Raw genomic sequence first — 24,358 nt, 5'->3', positions numbered from 1 at the left:
GCTGATTGTCTGCGCCTCTTAATGCTCAACAATGTGAACAGGAACTAATAACCCTGGACTGCTTGCAGACGATTTTTGTCAGTCAACTTCTAGAACGAGGCTATTTACTACAACGCTTCCGGTTTAGCCGCCGTGGTTTAGCGAATGGCTTCAATGGCTATGTCAGACAGACTAGACCGTTGAGACAAAAGCTTCAATCCCTTGAAAGCCAAGATTTGTTCAAGGCACTTTGACGAAGAATGCATAAGAAAGGTACTGAACTGATTGTTGGTTCTCTTATCTTTTACTCTCTTTCCTGTACATAGTTCGCGAGTATAAGGCTTAAACAACTTTCACAGAGCCGAAGATATGCCATCAAAAAACAAATTTAGTTATAAACAATCGCGTCATTCGTTAAGTTACTCGAGAAGTGTATTGAATAAATATTATTCTTATTGTTTAAAAATTCGTTGCATATGAATAAACATCAGAGCTTTTAGTTCACAGTTTTTCTATTGATATTTCTCGTAAACTGCTTTCCTCGCAACTTTGAATGCAAAACATTGATTAGCGCTAATAATAAGTTGTTGGTTTTTTTTTTCTCTACGAGAGGTTTTGCATTCGACTTTAAAGCAGTCGTCAACTGTTTGCACCTGTCAGGTCTGATTTACTTCCTGTGATGTACTACCTACATCAACATCTGCTAGAGGACCAGATGACTAGAGAGCACAAGGTCTCTCACACACACCTACACAAGATGAGACAGGATCCACAACACAATGTCCTTAAAACTTTGCTACTATTATTTCTCAAGCTGTTAAAGACAATTGTCTTGAAAGATATACGAGAAAGATAAAAGATAAAAGAAAGATAAACGCGAGATATTTACCGTAAAAGCAGCACTCGCCTACATCTTACGATCAGATTAAAGCCTTCAGACCTCTGTACTAACTGGCATCCAAGTCCCTCATCACAGCAGTGAAAATACTTGTTTATGGGAGGACTTTCCTAGGATTACATTCATCATTTCCGAATGAGAAGTGACAGAAAAAAGCGAAATAAATCTTGCAGTTTTCTCGATTTCTGGGACTTTTTCTTTCTGCGCCCAACACTCAGTAGGTTTCCTGTTCAATCCATCCCTGCTTCCTTTTTGCACAATATTTTTGTAGCTGGTGTCCAGTGTCAGCCATCATCTCGCAAACTGGCTTTTTACTTTTTCCCTCACCACTTACTGCAGTCTGGTGCTGGTGCTGCTGGGAGGTTAGAGGTCAGCGCTGTGTCAGTGCTCGTGCCCACGCCACAGATTGTTTGTATGCTACCTTTAGTTAGTCCGTGTGTGTGTGTTCATACGTATGTAAGACATGTGTAGTCCACACTGGGTATATCTAATGGACATATGTACTTATGCCAGTGTTTCATGCAACTTTGTGTGGGCGTGTGTGTGTGCGCGTGTGTGTGCGTGTGAGGTTATGAATCTAATAATGTCTTTTTATGTTGCCAAATATGAGTTGATATAGCTACTATGTTCATGAAATGTAGTTAACCATGTTCATATAACAATATTCATGTCATAATTCCAGTCACCAAGCTCCTTCCACCCTCTGCTTCCATCACCGTCCCACCCTAAAGGCTGATGACAAAATACTAAGTTTAGTTTCTATCAAATAAACCAAGTCATAACAACTCTCATACTTAACGAATTGCTGCAGCAACAATGTCTGTAAACCGTAGAAAGTATTGAAGCGAGATAAAACAAAACAACCAAGACTATATTACGATACTTTGCGAACAATATTTCTGAAGAAATGTCATCACATTTTGCAAAATTTCTTGAGAGAAAAAAGAAGATAGCAAAAGAAAGAAGGTCCATATTTTGATGCACTAAAGATCCACAATTTAATGTGAGAAAAGCTGTACATTCTGATCGTATGACAGATCACACATCATATTGTGTTACCATTTAAAGGTGTCTTCATGTTTCTAGTTGTAGCCATGGCAGTCCTCAAGTTTCTCAATTTGGGCGAAACTGGCTCAAGGACAGGAGATATTTCAGAGAAGACATCGCTTGACAAATAACTCACAGGTCCTGTCCTTGCTCTATCTATAGGATTCTGTTTGTCTTTGCTTGTTTTGGAATATCCGAGACATTCGATTTGATTTTTACAGTTCTGCCTGCTGGTACTTGAGTTGGTGGAAACTCAATCAGACATTCTCGTTCTCCAAGCGTAACTCTGATTCATTGCTCAGATTTTTAAAATGCTCTTCAATGTTTCAAATATTTCTTGTTTTGTTTTACTCAAGAAAGTAGGAAAATTATCTCCTTATTTAGCCAGTTTAAAATCTTAGGAACGAACACATTTTTGCATGTTTTAGAAAGAGTGCAGCATGTGTGGAGGAGATTGAAGGTATGAAACAAAAACACCTTCTTGTGAAAAATGTTTTTTTTTCTGTGACGAGAAAATAGAACATGGCTGCATTCTGCCATCTTCTGGTCTACAAATAATAAAATTGTAATAACATTTAATGGTGTCAAGAATCGTCACCAACCAATTTCACTGACCTCCACAGTTGAACTGACTGTTGACACAGGTTTGCTGTGGTTTAAGGGTACAGAAGTGTGGTCTCGGGTACAGCAAGCTTATACCCGGACTTTCTAGTTGTACACGTTGACTGAAAAGCCGAACTGAACTTCTTCATCTAGCTGGCTATACATTTTTCTATCAATTTGTGAAAGTGGATTTTCGACAGAGAAGTATCTGGTGTGAATAATCAGCTTCAGCACCAAGTCTGCTTTTCACAGAGATTACAACATTGCCGGGGGAGACAGCTGCCAGGAGGAGACGAAGGACGCTCGTGAAACGAATCAACAAGAACAACGACTACATGAAAGCAATAAAGAATTGGACTCACAAACATATTAAATATTAATAAGTTGAAAACGAACCGAGACTGATCCGAATACAACAAATAGGTCTTAAGCAACATAGTTCTTTAGTATCTACTTCAAGATGCAGTTTACTAATTCAGTGACAGATGTGGACAGACGACTCTAGGTGTTTGTCTCTCTAATCATCTGTCAAAGGAAAACAGGGAGGGGGACTTCCTGACTGGGAGGAGAGGGAGTTGGGGTCACTGTGCTGACAATCGACTCAATCACTGACCACCAGACAGGGAGAGAACCGCAGATGTTGTTCCAGAATGATGGACGAGAAGACCGTACAATGCACCCCGCGTACCTCTGCCAGTCCTTGGGCTTCGACATGCACATCAGGAGATCCCTCCATCTCCAATATTTATTTTGTGCGGCTGCCAGTCTCATCAGTACAATGCATCTAAACGTGGCTTTTATAGTAAACAATTTAAACACTCAATGAAAGAAATATTTTGAGTTGTCATAAGTCACATACAGGCAAGCAAAGAGATGACAAAGTCTGATCAGCTAGCAAAGTACTGAAGATTTTCTTCAAGCAGACAAAGTATTTTCCAGCTCTGGATGATAAACAGGATTCAGCAGAGACTAAAGGTCACGTAACATTCGACCTTTGAACTATTTCATCTTTAGTCTCCAACAGAAGATTTGATGCTTATGACAGTTGTTGCTCAGAGATCATTTACATATATGTTCTAGGGCCTTTACAAACATCTTTTAGAAATTTAAAGCATCTTTCAGAGCATTTATTAGCTTCTGCCAGAGCCTTGAAGACATCTCAGAACCTTCACAGAGATTTCCGAAGATGTTGACCAGCAAAGTTCAGCTGCCTTAGCCAACCGCCATCTACAACTAATGAGGCTGTCCGCCCTGGTGTCAGGTCACCACATCACCTGATACTGTTCTTTTCCTGGACATTGGGCTTGAGCCTGCTGGTGATGGATGGCCGCAGTCAGGTCACGAGGTCTTCTAATCGGTGACGTGTGCGTGGACCAGTTGGTCTCGGTCCTGGCATCGCACACATTCTAGTCTGTGAGAGGAAAGGGCAACCTACTCGGCGGGTCAGGACCCAGGGTTAACACCCTTGTGTGTGTGTGTCTGTGTGTGTGTTTGTAGGCGTGCCTCACATAATCAATGGCCTGTAGACAGTACAATTCTCAGTTGTTGTTGAAGTTCTGATGTAGGATAATCACGTTTGTTACAATGTATCTTATATAACTGTTCTTTCTAAATTTAGTTGTATAAACACTTCAGTTTATGAAGATGTTGATGTTCATGTGGAAATGAGTCCAGGCCTACTGTACAAAACATCGAGTTCTCTTTCTCTGTGTGAAGCTCTGAGTCCGACTGGTGCTGGAGAAAGGCGCTTATATACACGCGATATTATTAGATATTTTGCATGTTGATAAATGATGATCGTAGTTTTGTTGAAACTTGAACACGAATGAAGCATTACCAGTTCAGGCTTGTTTGCTTTTTATTAAATGCATTTTTTGGCCTTCCTTTTAGGGATGGGGATCGTCTTCATCTATTGATCGTCAACGTTAGCACGAAGCCACCCGACCTCTCCCTAAAATAAGCAAAAATACCCCCCTCCTCAAAAACAAACAAACAAATAATAATTAAAAAAACCCCAACCGGGTCCTAAGCAACGAGTGACAGCAGCAACATTGTAATTGTTAGACTAAAAATAAATAAATAAGAAGTGGCGGCCTCTACATGCATCTCACAGTAACGCCCACGACATCAGTGTGCGGCACAACCACCACCACGCACTCAGCCTCCGTGCGACAGCTGCAGCCTGGATGCTGCTCCTCCCCACAGACCCGCGTGCTGATTGCTGAAATTGATCAGAAGCAGCGCGTGTTTGCGGAAGTAGATGGCGCCACCAGGCTCCTAAGTTCCACCACAGGCAGTGGAGCTCGGTGTAAAGCCGCCAAAAAGCCAGGTTAATATATTCTGGGCTTCTCTCATCGGGGGTTCACATGGATACACTAGTTTTGAGGTGCAGTCGCAGGTCCTGAGTTAAAAAATATTCTATTAGGTTCTAGAAACGCTGTAACTCGACATCTTCGATTTTTGCTGAAGTTAATGTTTTGTTTAAATTTCCATTAGATTTGCCATATTTGCAAATGGTTTTGGTTTAATAAGCTCGCCTTTCGTCCTGACTGAATTTTTGTGTCTACATGAGTATCTGATGAGTCTACACTCGCCTTACTCTTCCTGCTATAAATCCAGTTCTTGAAATAGAGGGAAACATTTAGTAAAAGTTCTATTTAGGTCTATTGGTATTTAATAAAGCTTAAATGCAAACCACTTTTAGAAACGATAAGCTATCTAGTGTAAACAAAATGTCCTCTAAAAGTGTTCTCTAGTGATGAAGGTGTGTCGAGTGCCGGAAGGCAAGGACACATCACGACTTTGTGTCCCACTCATCAGTATCTGTCTGCATCACAATCCCATCATTCCATCTGTCTCCTCACTGCTCCTTCATTACTGTAGATGGAAGGTCAGAAGGACTAAACTCATAAAATAAGATTTGTTGAGCTGCAAGACGTGGGAACGACAGGAGGTTATTATTATTATTAATCTTCGAGAGCTGAGAGGAGATGAAAGGGTTTTACTCTCAAAGGCTTCCATAGAATACTCCGCAAACGAGGGTGTAAAAGATTTTACAGACGTTTAAGTTAATAACAGATGATGACAGCGACCACAAACATGGATGTGTGTTTGTTGTGCTCACAATATCTTCTAGCACACAGAATGATATTTAGCAGCGATGAGGTCAATATGTTAGCTCACTTAGTATGGCATAACAATATAATGATGGAATAATAAATGGCGTATAAATTAATACACTGAAGACCAGAGTGGGTGATGGTTGTTTTTATACTTTGCTTTTCTCAAGTAAGCATCAGACCAAAAAAAAAAATTTTTGGAAAGGAAAACTTGAATTTTGCAAAAAAGGAAGTAAGGAAAATTGACTACTTTCACTATGACAGCAATAATCCAAGAAAATTCTCAGTTTATTATTCTCGGGTCACATGAGCAGAGGTGGTCATCGTACTTTGCCGGCAAAGCCAGACTGTACTGCGAGGTTCACATGTTGTTACACCTTGGCCATGTCTTTCACACGTAAAGAAAATTCTGCAGAAGCCAAGTTAATTTCCTCCCATCATTTATCTTTTTGTAATTTGCTTCCCTCTCTTCGTATGCAGGTGGCACCTGTTTACAGGACTCGCTCTTTGCCGTGATGTAACTTAGTTGTTTGTTTGTAAACACCAGCACCACCCTCTGTCACTTCAAGTATGGGTAGGTGTCTTTCTCTCAATATTAAAGAAAACTAAAATTAACTGAAGGTAGAAACTAATACAGTTTCTATAACTAAACGAAGTTTAGAAGGGGGTACAGTGCCCCACCACTGCAGACTTGGCAGTCCGCTACTTCCGGTACGATAGGTCGAGTTGTCTCAAATATTTTGTGTGGTGAATATCTTGGGAGCCAATCCTGGTCCGGAGGTTCAGCTTTGCAATCATCTATTCCTTCACTCTCAGATTAGCTTTAGTTGCAATTTCGATGCTAGATGAGTTAATTAAAAGTCCTGATGAGTAGAGTTATATTTCCTTGCTCACAACACACAAAACCTCCACACACTCGCTCACTGACCTAATCTACCCTTTTATGCGAGTATCGGGTGTCGGCGCCTCGTGCCGCCCACCCCGTTGGGTATCCAGATGTCTTCCACATGTCTGCGCATTTCCAGGCAAGGGCAGACAACCACATGGTCACGTCAGCGCCACTTGTGTCGGTGGTGGTGGAGCCTTGTTGACGCTGTCGCTCCTAACCACCAGCGCACATGCGACCACACTCTGGGAGCGGTGGGACGTGCCTGTCGCTCGCCTGGCGACGGCTGCTGCCAGAGATGTCTTTGTCGCCGCTGTTTGAGGAGGGAGGCGCAGGTGGAAAGGCAATCAAGGTGATCATTAGCCAGAGCTCGAGTGAGCACGTCCTCAAAACGTGATTCCATTGATTTGTGTGTGTGTGGTCGTCGGCGGCTGTTGGGCCCGGGTGTTTGTTAATTATTTTGTTTATTTTTTGTGTCCAACAGTAGTATCGTGTGCCTTAGAGACTACAATCCGTCGTCCAGAAAACTGTCATCATCTGACACAGTGACAACTACAGACATAACCATCGTCACGCGCCCGACAACCACCACAACCACTGTCTCAGTATAGTCTCCGCGTACCACACCATCTGATCCTACAACAGAAAAACTGCGGTGGCCACAAATAACTTGCTCCAGGAAAGTTACAACGAATACTTTTATGTCACAAGCAATAGTAAAAATAAATAAAAGAATAAATAAAATGCTTTTCTAAATATACATTTATTAGATGTTCACTAAAGGCTTGACTTGTGTTTTAAACTTTATTTCAAGGCTTGGACTACTGAACCACTTTAAGAGCTGCTGACCTGACGAAGAGTCGGGTGCTTACCTACCCGCACTCCATGGACACACCCTACTTTCCTGCACTCTCTCAAGATGGTGGTGGAAGAGGCTGACGATGGATGTTGATTTAACAGTAAAGTGCAGGACAACATTAAGAAGCTAAAAGTGTTGTTTGTTTCCACAGCATGGCCTGTAATGGCCGGAACATCATTGTCAGGCTTCCTGTAAATTACCACAGCTCTCGCAAGATTTCATTTGCTGCTTTTCATTTTATCATCTAAAAAGGAAAGCAATCTTTTCAAATACTCTGCCGGCGGAAATAGGTGACCTCTTATCGAGAGATCGAAATTTCATTGTCGATGAAAGCTCTGCCTTCTCGCCCATTCAGGCTATTTCATTCTATCCAGCTACTAAAGTAGTTTTTATTTTAAAAACACAGAAAGCAGAAAGATAAAAAAAAAGAATAAAAGAATGGAAGACAAGCGAGCATGGTTGAGTTTTATGTGGATCCCGCATTTCTTACAAGTTGAAAACATTTCTTCTTTAATGATGTTTCAAAATAGACGAATTTGAAAAAAATTATTCTGCAACACATCATGTATTTTTTTATTCGTTTACCTTTTGTCCGAATTAAAGAAATTCAAAGAAAGGAAAGACAGGAATATTATTTTTTGGTGAATCTGCCCAATTATGTCGGTCAGTTGTTTCTGTTCTTACAATCGTTGCATGAAGGCCGCCATTTGGTCTTCGTATTCAGCTGATAATAAGCTCACTCGGTGAGTTACTCCACCCAAAAATACCTTTCAAACATCAAATTAGATGGCAGACATTTTACAGGGTGAAAGGGCAAGTTTTTATACATTTTCCCATTCACCATCAGCTCGCCGTGGTCGAAAGCTGAAGTGAGCTTTGAGAGACTTTTTAAATCCTGTACTCCAGCTAGTTGTGTGTGTGTGTGTGTGTGTGTGTGAAAACCTATCCTAACTGATAAGAATAATTTTTTTCGTCTACGATTTGGCCCTGCACTCAGTTTTGATCACTTGAAAGACTGGCAGAGAAATGCTGCAGTGTGACCTGGACATCAGACTTGAACACATTCCAATAACTCCATCCTCTGACAGGTAAATAAATAAACCATCGTCAAAACATTACTAGAACTGAAAGAGTTTCCAGAGTGTGGTCCATGAAAGATGAAAAAGTAGAGATGTTGACTGATTGCAGCACAGACAAGTCCACTCAGTCCTCTCTTCTAAAAGCCAAAGGTTCAATGGATGTTCTACAGTCTTTACCAGGATTTACTGTCAGTCTTCTCCCACTACTCCCTTGTTTCATTTTACTGTCTAATCTCTGACATCCTAAAAAGTGTTAAAAATAGCGAGGACTAAAAGACATTGTCAAAGGCAATTATTCATCATCGTGTTCTTTGTTCAGGAGTCTGGAGTCTTTAGTTATCCTCAACGAAGTTTTCAATTACATAAAATATTGCTTTTTCCCCCTGAAATAAACTTTAAAACTATTAAGATTTTGTCTGGTATGATTAAAAGAAAGATTTTAGTGTGACAAGAAAGATTCTGGAAACATCCATCAGGACCAGTCCATGTTCAATGAAGACATGTCACGTGACTTTTTGTGTTTCTAAGGTCTCTGCGCCACTCGTACAACATTTAATGTAATGTTTTTAAATTAGAAACTTTACCTATTAAAATATATAACCAAATATTCATTTAAATAAAAACATTTTTTTGATGAGAATGTATTTAATTTGTGTTTATCAGACATAGAAAACTGAGTAGCTCTCAGAAAAAACTCCACAGATCGGATGACATGCTCGGAGATTGCTGTAAGTGATTTTATGTCGCCAAAACATCCTTCAATTACACGTGTTCTTCCTTAATTCAACCTTCTTTTTCAGCAAGGAGTTTGCTGAGGGAGAGGAAAGAAGAGGCCAACTGTGATGTAAATAGATAGTTTAATTATTCTAGACTTTTTTTCCATTCAAGCTGTTTCTGTTGGTTTGCTGCTGATGCTGTTTTCACGGCAGCTGTAGATGACACCTGGCGGAAGACTGGTCCTAGGAAAGGTAAATCTTGGAAAGTGTATAAAAGTTTTATGCCATCAAATTGTCTGTAACATACCTGTCAGCTGAACTGTGTTTAGTAATACAAGCTTCAAATACAGAATTAAAACTCACCTGGCTCCGTCTCGGCTCTCACAGCAAATGAATGAAAATCTGTTGAAAAGTGAAATTATGAGGTGACATTGAAAAGAAAATGATAAAAACTCTCTGGCAGAGCATGGAAGACAGGACAAAAAAAGACTTGCACTATTAAGTGGTAACCATTTAAAAATGTAACAAGAGGGATTTCAATGAAGGATCGACAATAAAAGATGACAGGGAGCTGGGCAGGTGAAAGTGATAAAATCATCTGTTTGTAGAAAGCGACAGACCATTCAAAGATTCTTTATTCAAACAACTTCAGCTCCATCACGGAAATGGAGATGTCAAGAAATTACTTTAAGAATCTGGAATTTTTAATGAATCTTGGGGTTTCTGGTAGAATCGGAAGAAGCTAAACGAAAAAGAGAGATCAACGATCTGTAGAGGAGACAAACATGGAAATGTTGGTAAAAACAAGGATTACAGTTGTTGTGCATTACGCAACCTGCCAACTGACTTGCAGAAAGTCAGCAAGAAACAGAGAATAGGCGGAAAACAAAGGAAGAAAATGAGAGGAAATAAATTAGGAAAGAGAAAGATGTTCAAGAGCAGATAGTATGTGACAATATGTAATTTTGTCTTATAAAAACACAGAGATCGTCCAGTGGCTTTGTGCTGTCGTGAGCTCCACTCATTCTTCAGTCAGCACCATGTGCAGCTTGCACAACATTCAACATGTTAACAAAATAACAACTTATAACAGTCTGCAAATGCATGGTATGCCCAGAGTTAATAATTGAGGAAAGCAAAAGAACAAAATGTAGTGAAAAAAAAGAAGTTAATGGTGGTGATGATAATCCAATGGGAGGTAAAAGAGACAAAAAAAAGAACAGAATAAAAAATGGAATGTGTGGGAAGAAAACCGTGAAAAGTGTTAGTGTCACTACTATGATATATACACTTGTTTCCACATACACGTCCGCTCACGCACGCACGTACATAGATAAATGATTTTGTTTGTGTGAACGCCAGTCTGTCCTTCGGTGCTGGTAAATCCTAAAAGAAAAGAACTAACAAAGTTGAGCGGATACGCTGAAGGTAAGTCCCTGGTTAATAACATTTCTGTGTGACAACATAATATTTTCTATCAAACGATGGATGGCACCACACCAGCTGTCAGCTCCACAAAGTGTGAAAATGGTTCTGACATCCGCTAAGTTCGTCTGAAAACTTGTCACTCCCACCTACATCACATCCAGCCTCCAGAGAGAAATACGATGAAAGCTGCTGGTACATAGTTCAGGTTATAATGACTGATGAAACAGAATCTTTAAAAGTCAGGCGATAAAAAACTTCTGTAGTCATGCTTTTGTCTGTTTGTTTATACGTACTCATGTACATGTATGACTTTACTATACATGTCTATATATATATACAATGGCTTGTCAAATAAAAACGATTTGATAAACAAACAAACAAACAAACAAACAAACAACTGAAGCTGTAGTTCTGGGGGAAACGAAGTCAACTAAGGGCAGCTCACTGATTCATGAAAGCCACGTGACATCATTTCTTCACAAAACTCACGAGATTGTCTTCCCTTGCAGGCTGAATACACTGCCAGTAAATTTGCTTCATTCTTGCCCAAGTCCAAGCTTCCGTCATGTGCTCAGGACAAGGTGCTTCTTGGTTGTAATAATGCTGGGAAATAAACCCAAGTAATAACAGGACTGTAAGTACATTAATGTAAGTACGTTCTGATGTCTTTGTACACCTTTTGTCAAAGCAGGAAGATAAGGGGAATGACAGATTGTATAACACGTGGGATGGAGGGATAGAGATTCAAGAACCTTATTTGTCTGTGAAATGCAGACGGTTGAAGCTACGAAACTGCCTCGTTTTCAATTAACGTCTGTCAGTGGCGTCCTGTCTACATGGTGTTGTGTGTTTAATCAACTTCGCCCGTCGCTGTTTGTAGGTGGCGTGAAGGTCTGCAGTTTGTCAGCATGAAGGCCAATTAGGACTCCAGACAACCGAGTAATGAGAGGCTGCAACGGCCATTCACGGAACTCTGTTACACTCTATGCACGAAACATTAGTATTGTAGGCACCCTCCATTGTCCCCATCCCTGAACCTACAGGTCCTCATTGTTGGCCCTCACTGTTGGCCCTCACTTCTGGGCTCACAAGCTTCTACTGAGTCTCTCTTACACGGAGAACTAACTCCATGTCCATAGTCTGAAGAAGTCCGCTGTATACAGACGTACCCCCATTAACGGACAGCCCTACAGAATACAGTGGCTTCATTGCCTGTTTTATATTCTCTGGATTTCAACAACAGCTCGCTGTGAGAACCCCACGACACATCCTCCCATGTTTACTGCTGTCATAAGACCGAAAGCAAACAAGCGACAGGTCAGACACCAGCGACCTCAGTCGGTGTCGCGCCGGTTCGATGCCGTGTAGCGCAGTCGATGTCAGTTGTTGAATGGCTACCTGACTCCTTAAATGATTGAGGAGATGAGGTAGCATGCACAGGAAAGGTAGTAAAGAAGATGAGAATCGCCCTCACATACAGCTGGCCCTTAAAAAGGTGGTCTGAGACACCCTCTCGCCTCTCCATGACGACCGAAAGGTCGCCGAATTACCGTTATCTATTTTTTCCCTCATTACCAGACCAGACTCACCTAATCTACACTCCTATGCTGATTATTCGTACGTCGGGAAATCTGACGACGATTAGAATGCACACCAAGGAGGATATTTGAAAATTTGTTTGACTTTTTTTTGGTTACATGTATGCCAATCACATTTTTACTTGACGAACAGCGGAATGTTAAAAAATATAACTTTTTTCGTAACATGAGACATTATCTTGTCTTCACACTCTGGTCCTCACCTTGAGCCTCATTTTCCAGCAAAGTGTCTTATCTCCAAATTTCAGTATAGCAAACGACATGAGCCAGGCCAGCATGATATAGGCAAGGGTCAGTAAAAAGGTTTAAGTAGAGGAGAGAAAAAACAAAAGTAATATTTCTGAATACTTGCGGTTTTAAAGCCATATTGAAATTTGTTGGTATCTCGATGTATTTTAGAACAGTAATAAAAAATTCCATTATAGTAGTTAAAATTAATGACAACAGCAATATGTACGAGTGAAGACCAATCTTTGTTGAAGAACATTTTGAAAATATAATAAAAATATCTTGACACTTCAGTTACCTTTCTTCACTCTAGTATCACCACCAACAGTTTGTCTCTCATTGATCTTCCAGTCGATGACCTTTGACTTGTGGTGACGTCATGGTCAGTGGCAAGGACAGCTGCCCACACACAGAAAGCTGCCCCACCCACCTCGCCCCCCGCATCCGCACCCGCCCGCAGTGGCACTCAAAACCGCCGTGGACTGCGACGACAGCTTTATACGCTTTGCTGTCTGCGGCATGGCCACCACAACCCGCGACCACGACTGAGACACGCTGTGTGCTTGACCGTGGCGTCGTCGTCGTCAGCCTCTAGTGTGCGCCTCGTCTCGGGTATCCAGCTCCAGTCTCGCACTTGTTAGTTTGTAATGTTAATGTTGTACCCGATGTTAGTCAGTCACGTGGCTCAGTAACAAAGGTTCAGTCTGCAGTTTATTGAACTCGTAAACTAGAGAATGCCACGTTGTACACAGCTAGTCACATCAAAGTATCTTCATCACAAAATCGCGGACGGACCAATATGCTGAGCTTCATGCGCACCGAGAAGTAGTTCTGTGTGAAGATTAGGGAGGAAAAAAAACTGAAGCCTAACTTAGAGACAATCGTGATATCATCACAAAAACTCATTTTCCGTCGCTGTGTCACCAAGGAGGGAGCTGCCACACATCTGTGTCTACATCAGCAGGTAAGTGCCAATTATTTGTGTTGCTCAATGTCCAGGTCAGAGTCTGGAACACGAGACTTGTGTCTCTACCTGCTTCTGGCCTCCTGGTGTCTTGTGGTGGAACTTTATGGGAGACTGTCTGACATGTGAATGTCTGTCTGTCAGACAACAGGACATTCTGTATTTGTGGTCTTGCCTTTTGTTTATAGCTTCGACTGAAGAACAGGGTGCTGAAATGTACTTATTTATTGTTGTTATCATAGAATGTCTCCGATTGGAAATTTAACTGCCTTCTACATTGATAATGAAATGTTCGGGTACGATATCCGTCCTTTTATAAGTATGTACATTCCATTGATAAGTTTTATACTATTTATATCTCTAAATCATTTATATACTCTCTCTCTCTGCATATATATATATATATATCTTAAATTGCATTTATAAGTACACATAAATTATAAGAATTTGTCCGTTTCGTGTACACTAGCAGCCAAACTTACAAACAAGACCTAAAGCAAATAGAAGTTGCGAGGTAAGACTAGGACCACAATATAAGCTCTTATACAACTCATGATTCGTGTTAACATATTTACCAACATTTTCTAAGTACAAACGGACTTCTCATACAGTGTAGGATGCCTGTACACACGAAATGTTATCTCAAACATTCAGGAAACATGTAACTGATATTGTATATATAAATAACAATGTAACATGTAATTTAATAATGATCATTAGTATATCGCTACATTAATTTCTCACATTTGTTAGAAATTTCACTCTTCTGACTGATACATTATTATACATAAAAATTTCACATCACACACACACATATATATATATCCACGAGATATAAATAGGTATATATCTAATAGATTGATATACTTTATAAATTCCAAATAAAATCTGTATGCGGTTATCATTATTGACATCATCAACGTCGTAAGTATCATCACAGCAATCATCAAAGTCTCCATACTGGTCTTGCCATGAGCGGTGTAGGTGGCGGTAGTCATCATGGCTGCTGGTGATGGACGGACGTCCACCCGAGATGTCTACAAGTCACATTCTGCTCCAGTCCCATCGACTGCCATGAGAAAAAGCATTTGTTACTGCTCGGAGCCTCCGTGTTAATGCACTACTTTGTCTTCTAGTCCCTTGAGTCCGGCAGACAGGAGTAAAAGTAATTTCACTGATTTGAAACCCCGCGCAGTAATATACCCGGTCTCGTCACACGAGACCCGACAGACAGACGCAACCGAAGGAAGCAAAGAAAAAATGATTTCTCTTAACCAGTCTGGTCTACTCCGGGTCCTGGCAAAGACAGCTGGTTTCCTTTGATTACGCCGGGGCAGTCGGTCCAACTTTTATGTATTTGAAAAACTGTTTACAGACGAGCAGCGCCAACAATGTCCGTGGTGGGCAAGGAGATGAAGGGGAGATAATCGATACGGAGGATTCAAACGCTTATCACAGGCTCTATGCATCTGATGCAAATAATTGTATGTAATATGTACGTGAAGGTGGATACTATATAACCTTGTATATGTGAAGCTATATAGAAGGGAACTATTAGTAAAGTATTTTAATGAAACATATTGATGTCAAGAACACAGACACCGAGGTGATATCGCAATAAGTAAGAAGCCCAAGACAGAAGCTAGGGACGGCCGACAGGTGTGAAACACTACGTGCTGGAGTGAGACATGGTGTTGCAAGGTACCAGGTCTGCTCGTGGGTCCTATAAAGGTCTGTCGATGACAAGACTGCATTGGCACAGCTCCATGGTCTTTCGATTTCATTCCTCCCTCACGAACAGTTCACTTCAGCATGAGCTAATGATCGCACATTTTCCCATCATTAACTAGCCACAAGGCGCACATTTTTTATCCTATAACCCACACATAATCATTCATTCACCTGTGAATAATATTACAACGAGGATTTCTGTCGTTGACCCCAGGTTACAGCTGGCGTCATTCACAGGTAACGACAGAACATGTTTCACAGGTACGATAATCAATCTCCCAATGTCCACCATTTCCGGATTTTTTAAACTACTCTGGTCTCATGTGGAGCTGGAGAAAGTTTTTAACTCTTCTATATCCACTCACGGTAGTACAGTCCTTCCATTCTTACAACAGTTTATAACATGGTCTTACAATGGCGGGTCCGCGGCAGTGAGAAAAAGAAAGAGTGAGAGAGAGAATGAAGAAAAGATTACCATCCAAACACAAATGCATGCTCTCCACAACAAGACGTAGACAATACTTTGTAATACAAACTTTGACCCTGTTCTCTGTGCAAACACCTTCTATATGGACAAAAAGGGATGAATCCCCACATAAGAGGATTTGAGAGAGATTAGAGCTGGCGAGAAACCAAGGGATGTACCGATCCTTCCAGAAGATGTGCCTTGGTGGAGCAACGAGGTTTTGTGTGATGGCAGTGCAGTGGGCATCGACATTTGTGCTGCTGACTGTGTTCCCGCGAGCAAAGAAAAGTATTTCCCGTCTTCCAGGCCAGGCCACATCGGCAAATGGACCGCAGCATCAAATGAAATGAGTTATCAAATGAATTAGCTCTGGAAACCATCCAACCGCGTCTGAAATGTTTGTAACAGCACGTGTCCATGGCTCCAGAACATGGTTTACAACACCGTTACACGTGTTCTACACCATACGTCACGTGCAAAACGTACAGTCACGTAGTGTCACGTAGTGTCACGTACACGTGTTAACCTTTGGCATCATGTGCACATTTCTAGACTTGTCACAAGATGTTCCAGGCTCCGACGATGGATAGTGTTTCTGGCAATGTTGTGGGCTCCTGTGTGGGCAAATGGCCCTCGTGGCTCTTGTACACTGACTGTTGCCCTGTCACGTATGTGTGTGTGTGTGTGTTTGTGTGTGTGTGTGTGTGTGTGTGTGTGTGTGTTTGTGTGTTTTTGTTTGTGCGTGTACATGTCAGTATGTGCGTCCCAGAGGGATGGTGTGTAGGGGTGTGCGTGTGGATGGTCAGAAATCACGCCAATGAGTCATTCTCTGGCCCTCTAATCATGAAGCAGCCTCGGCACAAATAACAGAGTGACAAGCCGCGATAATAGGGCTGTAAATCCTCCCAGTTTTTTTTTTTCACTCCTTTATCGACAGAACTACAAAGACACGAACGGCGAGGTGCACGCAGCTCTTCTCCCCTCATCACATCCCTCGGAGCTTTACCTGAGACCGGGCATCGGGTGCACGGCAGTCACCTGACTACCCACGTTGTACTGTCACCCTACCCGAGTCGTATGTGACCCGCAGCTACTTTTTCACGAGGTTGTTGAGGTGTGGAGAAGTTTTAGTGAAGCTTGTATTCAAACTCGGATATGAAACGGTACATAATTTGTACAAAGTACTGTTTAGTTATTAAGATTTCAGTATTAAGCACTGATATATTTAGTATGTAAAATTACAATCTCACGCCTTTAGACAGCTTACAACAACCAAAAGAATCGTGTCTTATCTAAAAGATAGTTTAAGGTATGATTCCGACTGAATGATGAATGATGATAGCTTGAGAACTGGAGACAAGGCGCGTAGACTGTTGATATATTTACATGTCAAACAGAAAAAATCTGAATATTTCTCTGCTGCCCGCCTGGTCGCTTTCTCAGTGTTATTTTTTCTGACTTTTCTGAGGAGACAAAAGAAGTCAAAGCCATTGAAAATTATCTGGATGTAATTTTTCAGTTGATACCAAGGTGCTTGTGAGTGAAATACGGGGCTAGAGACACTACATTGTGAGGGGCTCAGTATTTCCCAGAGGGATACAATCAAAACTGCTCTGTTCCAAGACTCCAATCCACCTAAACTAAATCATTCTCACAGGCTTGGCTTGACTAAGAACTGCTCATCCACCCCGTGTGTAACTTCCTTTCCTGAAAGATTTCTTAGGAAAGAAAGCATCTAGAAAGTCAAAAAGCAGTTCACGGAATTCTGCGAAAATTTCTTGGACACTCCAGGGGGCTATAAAGTTTATCTCCTTCTTGCCCAGCTTGTGGTAATGGACACTAAAGAGACTGGAATTTCCAGCATGGAGCTTGCAGAAGTTAATCTTTCAGTCGCTGCTCGATGGTGGGTAGACTGCCGGGATGTATTCTCCTCCCCGCCCACAACTCTCTCCTCCATCCTCGTGGGAATCGTAACAAAAGGTGATTAAGACTGGCGCGTGCGACTTGCTGCTCGTAAAATATGCAATAAATCCAGAAAGTCATCAATTATTAGTACAATATGACCCAGAGTATGCGAGGATTGCATCAAACCCGCTGGGAAAAGACTGTCAGAAATTATTATCAGGAAATCGATTGGAAAGTAAAAAGGAAACAAAATTGTTTTCAAATTATCACTTGTGGGTCATTTCCTTTCAAGAGGGAAATGAATGAGGCTGAGCTCAGCTCACGACACAAGGGTAGTCTGTCTCTAAGAACTGAGGGTTCAGTGCAGAGGTAATATAGAATGTATTTATCAATGGATGGTCTGAAATAATAACAGTATATAAAAGGACGCTGATATCTCTTAGCTATTCTCATATTTCTTTTACTGCTTTGAGTGTGAAAATAAAATTCTGATCATTGTCTTGAAAACTATCAATCATTATGATAGGTTTAGCCGTAACTATAATTTTAAAATTGTAAAATAAGACATCAGAGAATCAGAACAGTAATAAAGATGGTCACTGCCATCGTTTTGAAATGGTTTCTCCAATTGTACAAAGTGCACAAAATACACCAAATAATTAATTACAAAATGTTTCACGGAGCACCCGGCTGTTAACTAATGGGGATGGCGGTCTACAAAACGCTTCACAGAAGACAAAAAGCAAAATTAAAAAAAAAACCATGATTTCTTTGATGGGAGCTGAAAATAACGAGAGCTCAAAGGATAACAGGAAGGCAGGAGAGAGAAGCTGGAGTTGCCCCCGACATTGTGCACGTGCTTGTGGAAAGATGGCCGCCTCCCTCTACTTGCTGTGTGTGTCCGGTACTTGGTTAGTGCTTCAAGCAGCCAGAATTAGTTTTAAATTCTCGTCAATGCCAGAAATAACCAGCATTAGAAATTGTAGATGCAATCTCGCAAGATGTTTCTTCAGTTTTTTCCCCAAAGATATGAGAATGAATGTTTAACAGTTGGTCCAACGAATACTTTCCCTCCATTGGTTATAACAGAGGAGCTTTGCTTCGCCACAGCTGTTAGGTTTTCAAAAGGTTTTGTTTTGTATTTTATTGCCTTACATTGTATTGCAGCTGTCGTTATGTTATGCTGTATGCTATGTTGTATTGTATTAAAACTTTTTAAGGACAGACTGCGATTGACCACAGAATTCACCGCAAAAACAAGCTAAGTGACCAAAAATATTGTCAGTCTTATTCTCCATGGTGTAATTATTTTGCTTGATATAAGTTCTTAAAAACGTCTAAGAACAGTTTTTATTGAGATAAAAAGCAGCCTGATGAGGTAACAAATCATGTAATGCTAGGAAGACAGACGAGGCGGAGAATTCATTAACTTGTCAAGACTGTCAGGCGGCTAATGTAGGAGCCTGTACTGTCCGCACTTTTTGCAGGAGTAATCAAGCTGTCGCCATCTATTCCTCCATTTACTACAGTCAAGCTCTTTTTTGTGTTAATCACATGATTTAGTGCTGACATACTCTCACGGCCCACCCGGACACAGTGATGAAGTACCGGTAGTAAAATCTATAAAGACGGAAATAACCTTTTACAAACAGTTTGTCTGGACACCGCAGCATCTCTGTCCACATCCTCTACAGTGAACTACACATCTGTTCAAACAGCAGCAAAGGTAGTAGTAGTAGTAGGACACAAAGGTGAATTTCAAGAGATATTGAAGGAAACATTGAAGGTGTTTCTGGAGGACAAACAGACCGGCAGGAATCAACGGTCCTTGTGACGTCAGCGTTGGTAAACTTTCTATCCATTCTTATGCATTTGGGAATTCTTTTCCGTTTTTAAATGTCTTAAGCCATTTTCTTTCTTTTTCTTTCCGTATGTTGGATTAGTGCATTCACACGAGCAATGACTAATTAATATTGAACTGCTTTAAAAAATCAATTAATTTTTATAATAATTATTGTGTAAATGATGGCGGTGAAGTGTTCTTAAGCAAATCACAGCGAGTCCACTACTCAACATTAAATGCATCGCATACTTTAACGTTCAGAAGTCTTTAATTCTACCTCCGGTCTTTACTTTTAAATCAGAAAAAATGTAACTTCTTCAAGTGGCCATGAAAGACGAAGACATTGATTACAGCTGAAAATAAAGAGAAAATAAAGCACCTGAGCTTAGAGTGGGTGGCGGTGATGATTGCGATAATTCACTTTGCTGTAAGTCTGTGAAATGGCGCGTGGTGCACAGTGCGCATGTTGGCGTAAGAGGTCATGCAGATGATGATGATGATGATGATGATACTATAACTTCTACTTTTACTACTATTGCCATAAGTGCAGAAAATAAAGAAGGAATCGCCTCAGAAGCTACATGTTACTTGAGTTTTATATCTGCAACGAATGGAGCAACAATAACCAGAGGAAATGCACGTTTTTCTTGTGAAACCATTTGAAACTGGCTGTTAGCAGGATGTTTATCCAGTTTCTGCCAGTCAAGTTTACTTCTTAAGATTCTCCAGAAGAAAACTTCATTCTAAGTGCCGGCAGAAGCCAGTGTGCAGCTATCTGTTGCCGACATCTCGAGTGTCCGAGTAACACCCGTTCTTGTGGTCAGTCGGGTGTAGTTTCCAGCCATTACCTGGCATCAGACTTGTGGACTCCATCTTTGTCCTCACCAGTCGTGGAGGCGGGAGGCAACTGTCCGCAATCACACTATCTGTCTGGAACTATCTTTTCCATTCTCTTTCGTTCCCCCCAAAAACTGAGTATTGGTATTGGGTGAGAGAGAGAGAGAAGCAGAGCTAAGGGAGAAGATGTGGTTAGCTACACTTTTTCATGGAGATAAAACACATTTTCTGTGGAGGTGTTGATATTTGATTCGGTGAGATCTTTTTGTCTCACTTTCTTGACCGAGGCTGGTGGCTGGGAAACTTCGAGGATGCAGCAGCAGCAACAACAAGGATGTGCACAAGGACTTGTCTGCAGTCCACTAATAAGAAAAAAATTACGAAAAACTTTATTATGAAGGGTAGATACAGTAAGTGGTATTAATGCAAGGGATGAACAACAGGCTGACAGTACATGGTATGACATACAAGGCAGTGAAGAGGAAGCTAGGGAGACTCAAGGATCCGACTGTCGCCGTTTGGACAAAACAACATCTACATAGAAATAAAGGAAACTTGTTGGAGGATGAGACGAAGAAAAGTATAAGAAGAAGAGAAGACTGACAGAAGATAAAATATGACTGTTGTTTGTTAAAGGCAAGCAAAAATATTTTGTTGACAGAAAACTACAGAGAGGTTGGGTCTGTCGATGAAAGTGATGGGATTAGAAAATGGCTGACTAGTCAGCTGTCAGTATCCTTTACGTTTTTCTTTTTTTAGTGAGATGAAAGGTTGAAATAAAATAAACAAACAAAGAAACACACAAAACTTGTACCCGGAATTTGATCGTGAGAGAACACTGTCCAATTTTTCTTGCTGTTGGTTTGGTATGTTGAAAAATAGATGAGCTGCACCATAGTACAACACCACATGTAGGGAGGGAATTGTCACCCAGCAATTGTCATATTTACTTTCTCACAAAGACAGAAATTAAGCGGGTGGCCTGCAACACATGCTGTCCAGGCCTGATGCCTGTTTATATTGTTTTTCTTGTTTTACACCATTTGTAAAATTACTTTGTAAATCTGCGTTTTTCCTCTGAGAAAAGAAATTTTTTTTAATTACTTCAGTTTATTGGCTCACACCTCTTTTCCCCAAGCCATTAAGAATTGGAGCAACAGCAGGTGAAGGGGGAACTCATCAGCTAGAAGGTTAATGAAATATAAATGAGTTGGCTGCATGCTGTAGACAGGTAGGCGTGACCAGCCATGGCACACACTCCGCCGAAGTCACTCACGTGGAAAGGAGTTGATTCAAGGAAGTCTAGATCAATAACGATGTCGATGACAGCTCTAATAAACTGAACACAGACTTTGTGACAGTCATTCGCGGGGAAGTTTATCACCTCGGGAAACGAACTTTCAACGAGATCTTTGCGTGAAGCAGGTCCGCGCAAGCTTTCCTAGAAAGCTCATTGAATTCTCAAGTCAGGCATTATAAAAATGAATTAAACTAATTAATCATGTTTTTCTGTTTAATTATTTCTGGAGCCAAGCTGAATAAATATAAAAAATGGTACACAGTATCTGGCAAAGAAAACTGATTTATCATCATAAAAAATTCTTTTAAATGTGCGGTTATGATTCAAATCCTAGAAAAAGAATGCATTTTCCTGTAAAATATACAAGGACTCGCTGACCCCACTCCCAGCCCTCTTCCTTTACTATCGGTGTTGTTGCTGTCGGTACAATTGTAGAGGTTATTAATATCTTTTGTCAGAAATGCTAAATTATCGACTCAGATATTTTAAACCTTGGTTTTTACATGAAACCAGTTTCTCATCAGATTGGCTGGTTGTGTGTCTGTCACGTGTTCATAATTAGTCGGCTAATGAGCGTGATATCAGTTCTCGAGCTTCTAGAAGCTTCATCTTAGAAAGGAAAATTGGAATCCACACCGGTGACAAGTCCAACCATCAAATAGAAGAATCCAGTCTGAAGCTCTTCCTTTTTCCTGCCGCTAGTCACTCACAATGTTTCTTCGTTGCCCCTGACAACATCCGTCTCCACGCGAGGGGAAGTAATGCGACTGTTTCTTCTTCGAGTGAACGCGCTTGTTCGGTCAGGGTGGTCTGGTGCTCTGGTGGTCTGGTGTCTTGTGTGGTGGTCTGGTGGTCTGTGGTCTGGTGCTCTGGTCGTATGGTGGTCTGTTGGTTTGGTAGTCTTGTGGTCTGGTGGTCTGGTGTCCTGGTGGCAGGAGCTGGTCAAGTCAAATGTCTAGTAGTAGAAGAAGTTTTTTCTCTCCTCCTGACGGAGGGATGAGGTGAGTGTGTCGGAAAGGACGGACCAGACTGCATTCTGTGTTTTCCTGCACCGGTGAGGAGCAAATGCTGTTATTTCTAAAATTTGTTTGGAGGAAAAAAATCAAAACTGATAGAGAAGCTTGTTTTTATAGTTCGTCTTTTATTCATTTAGTCGTTATTTCTTCATTTCTTACAGACGGTTCTATAATATCAGCTCTTAATATTCTGTCACATTCATCTCTCTGCAGTTTCTTGCCAAACGAACCAGAGGCTGCGTGTATCTCAGCTCTTTAAACATTTACCCGCACCACCAATCAGTTTGGACTAAGTCCCTGAGCTATTATCCTAAACACTTTACTTCTCTGTGGTTCTCCATCCCATTCACCTAGAGATGGCAACTCTGTGTTATCCCGACACATTTATCTCGAGAGTACACCTGTCTCCACACTAATCACATCACCACAATTTCTCTAATTTCCCGACTGAACTCGTCGCTCAACTTACTCCAGACTTTTCTTTCGCACCATCTCATGCCAAGTGTTCTCACAGGTGTGAATGTTCAATCTGACAATATTTCTGTGCCTCGAACACAAAATACAGAAAGTGGCTCACAGTGGTAAAATAGATAATTATGTCAGTAATTATCATGTAATTATCATGTAATTATCATAATTATCATAATTATCATTTTACCTGAGTTGTGTTTAAAAAGAAAACTGCCAAATAGTCTGACAGGATGGCCGAGCTAATCTGTCGACCTCAGTGAACCTACTGTCGTGGTTTGCAGACAGAACAATGGACAACAGGATGAAGCTCCGGGGCTAAACTTTGTAATAACTTTATTAATCGATTGTAACGAAAAAAAAGTTTTAACGTGGAAAGTAGAATTGGTAAAACTTTCCCGGAGTGTTAAATCACCAGAGTTGTCAACTAGCTTTATTCAGTTGTCTGGGAATATTATCGCCGAGTTTCCATCTTGTCTTTTCTCTCAAAGACCCTAGAGAAAGTAGTTTGGACACAGGTCTGGGCCTACTTACAAGCACCAGCTCACCTCATGTCAGTCACCATACTACCAACACACTTGTCTGTGTGTTTGTTTTATCAGTCTTGATTACTACAACTCCTTGCTTGCTGGCTGCCCTGTATACATTCTTCACAAACTCCAGAAAGTACAGAAGTCTGCTGTCTGGTGCTTAGAGCCAGGAAACAGGACCACACCACCCTCTCCTTCGCTGTGTTCACTGGCTTGCCATCCCTGTTTGATTTTATTGTTCGTTTAGTACGGTTGATTATTCTTTATAGCTCATGTTATTTGTTTGTTTTCCTGAACCTTAGCTGGCAGCGATGAAAATTAAAAACAGTTGTTGACTAGTCCAAGCTGCACCACCTTTAGGACAACAGTCTGTCCTAATGTCTGTTCTTGTAGGACGTGACTTGAAAACCTTTGACATGTTGAGCTGATGGCAGCTCACTAAACTGTCTTGGCACGCGAGCTGCAGCATTAAGAGCTTACATCCTCCTCCTTCCCCTCGAGACCTGCGGTCGGTCATTGTGTCCAGGAACTAGCAAAGTCTGTCATCTGTCTCACGCACATCTTCATCCTTAGAGGGCAGAGGTCAGGACTTCATGCTTACTTCTCTTGCATGTCTGTCTGCTTGTCTGTCCTTTTATTCCTTCTCTACCACTGCGTGTTACTTAGCTTGTCTGTCAGTGCAGTCTCTCGTTTCCCTATGTCCGACATTGTGTTTGTTTTTGTGTCCATGATTGATGTGTGCCCAGAGAACAAAAAGGACTTGGAGAATATCATCTTATCCCGGAGAACAACGGTTTTGAAGATTTCAAAAAAAAAAAAGCAAAACAACAAAAACAAAACAAACAAACTGGAAAGTAA

At 41.0% G+C, this 24,358-nt stretch overlaps 1 protein-coding gene across 1 annotated transcript in view; it reads left to right on the top strand.

Moving 5' to 3' along the window:
* Positions 1 to 4,627: 4,627 nt before the first annotated feature.
* The window catches only part of LOC112574510 (kappa-type opioid receptor-like), a 39,106-nt gene continuing 19,375 nt past the window's right edge, over positions 4,628 to 24,358 (top strand). Inside the window, exons 1-3 of the mRNA XM_025255636.1 lie at positions 4,628 to 4,856; positions 11,858 to 11,931; positions 13,282 to 13,404. Of these exons, the coding sequence (XP_025111421.1) occupies positions 4,628 to 4,856; positions 11,858 to 11,931; positions 13,282 to 13,404 (426 nt within the window). The remainder of the gene's footprint in view (positions 4,857 to 11,857; positions 11,932 to 13,281; positions 13,405 to 24,358) is intronic.

The sequence above is a fragment of the Pomacea canaliculata genome, linkage group LG10 (assembly GCF_003073045.1).
Source record: "Pomacea canaliculata isolate SZHN2017 linkage group LG10, ASM307304v1, whole genome shotgun sequence".
Classification (NCBI taxonomy): Eukaryota; Metazoa; Mollusca; class Gastropoda; order Architaenioglossa; family Ampullariidae; genus Pomacea; species Pomacea canaliculata.
Note: the sequence above shows the minus strand (reverse complement) of the source record. Positions and strands in the feature narration are given on the sequence as shown.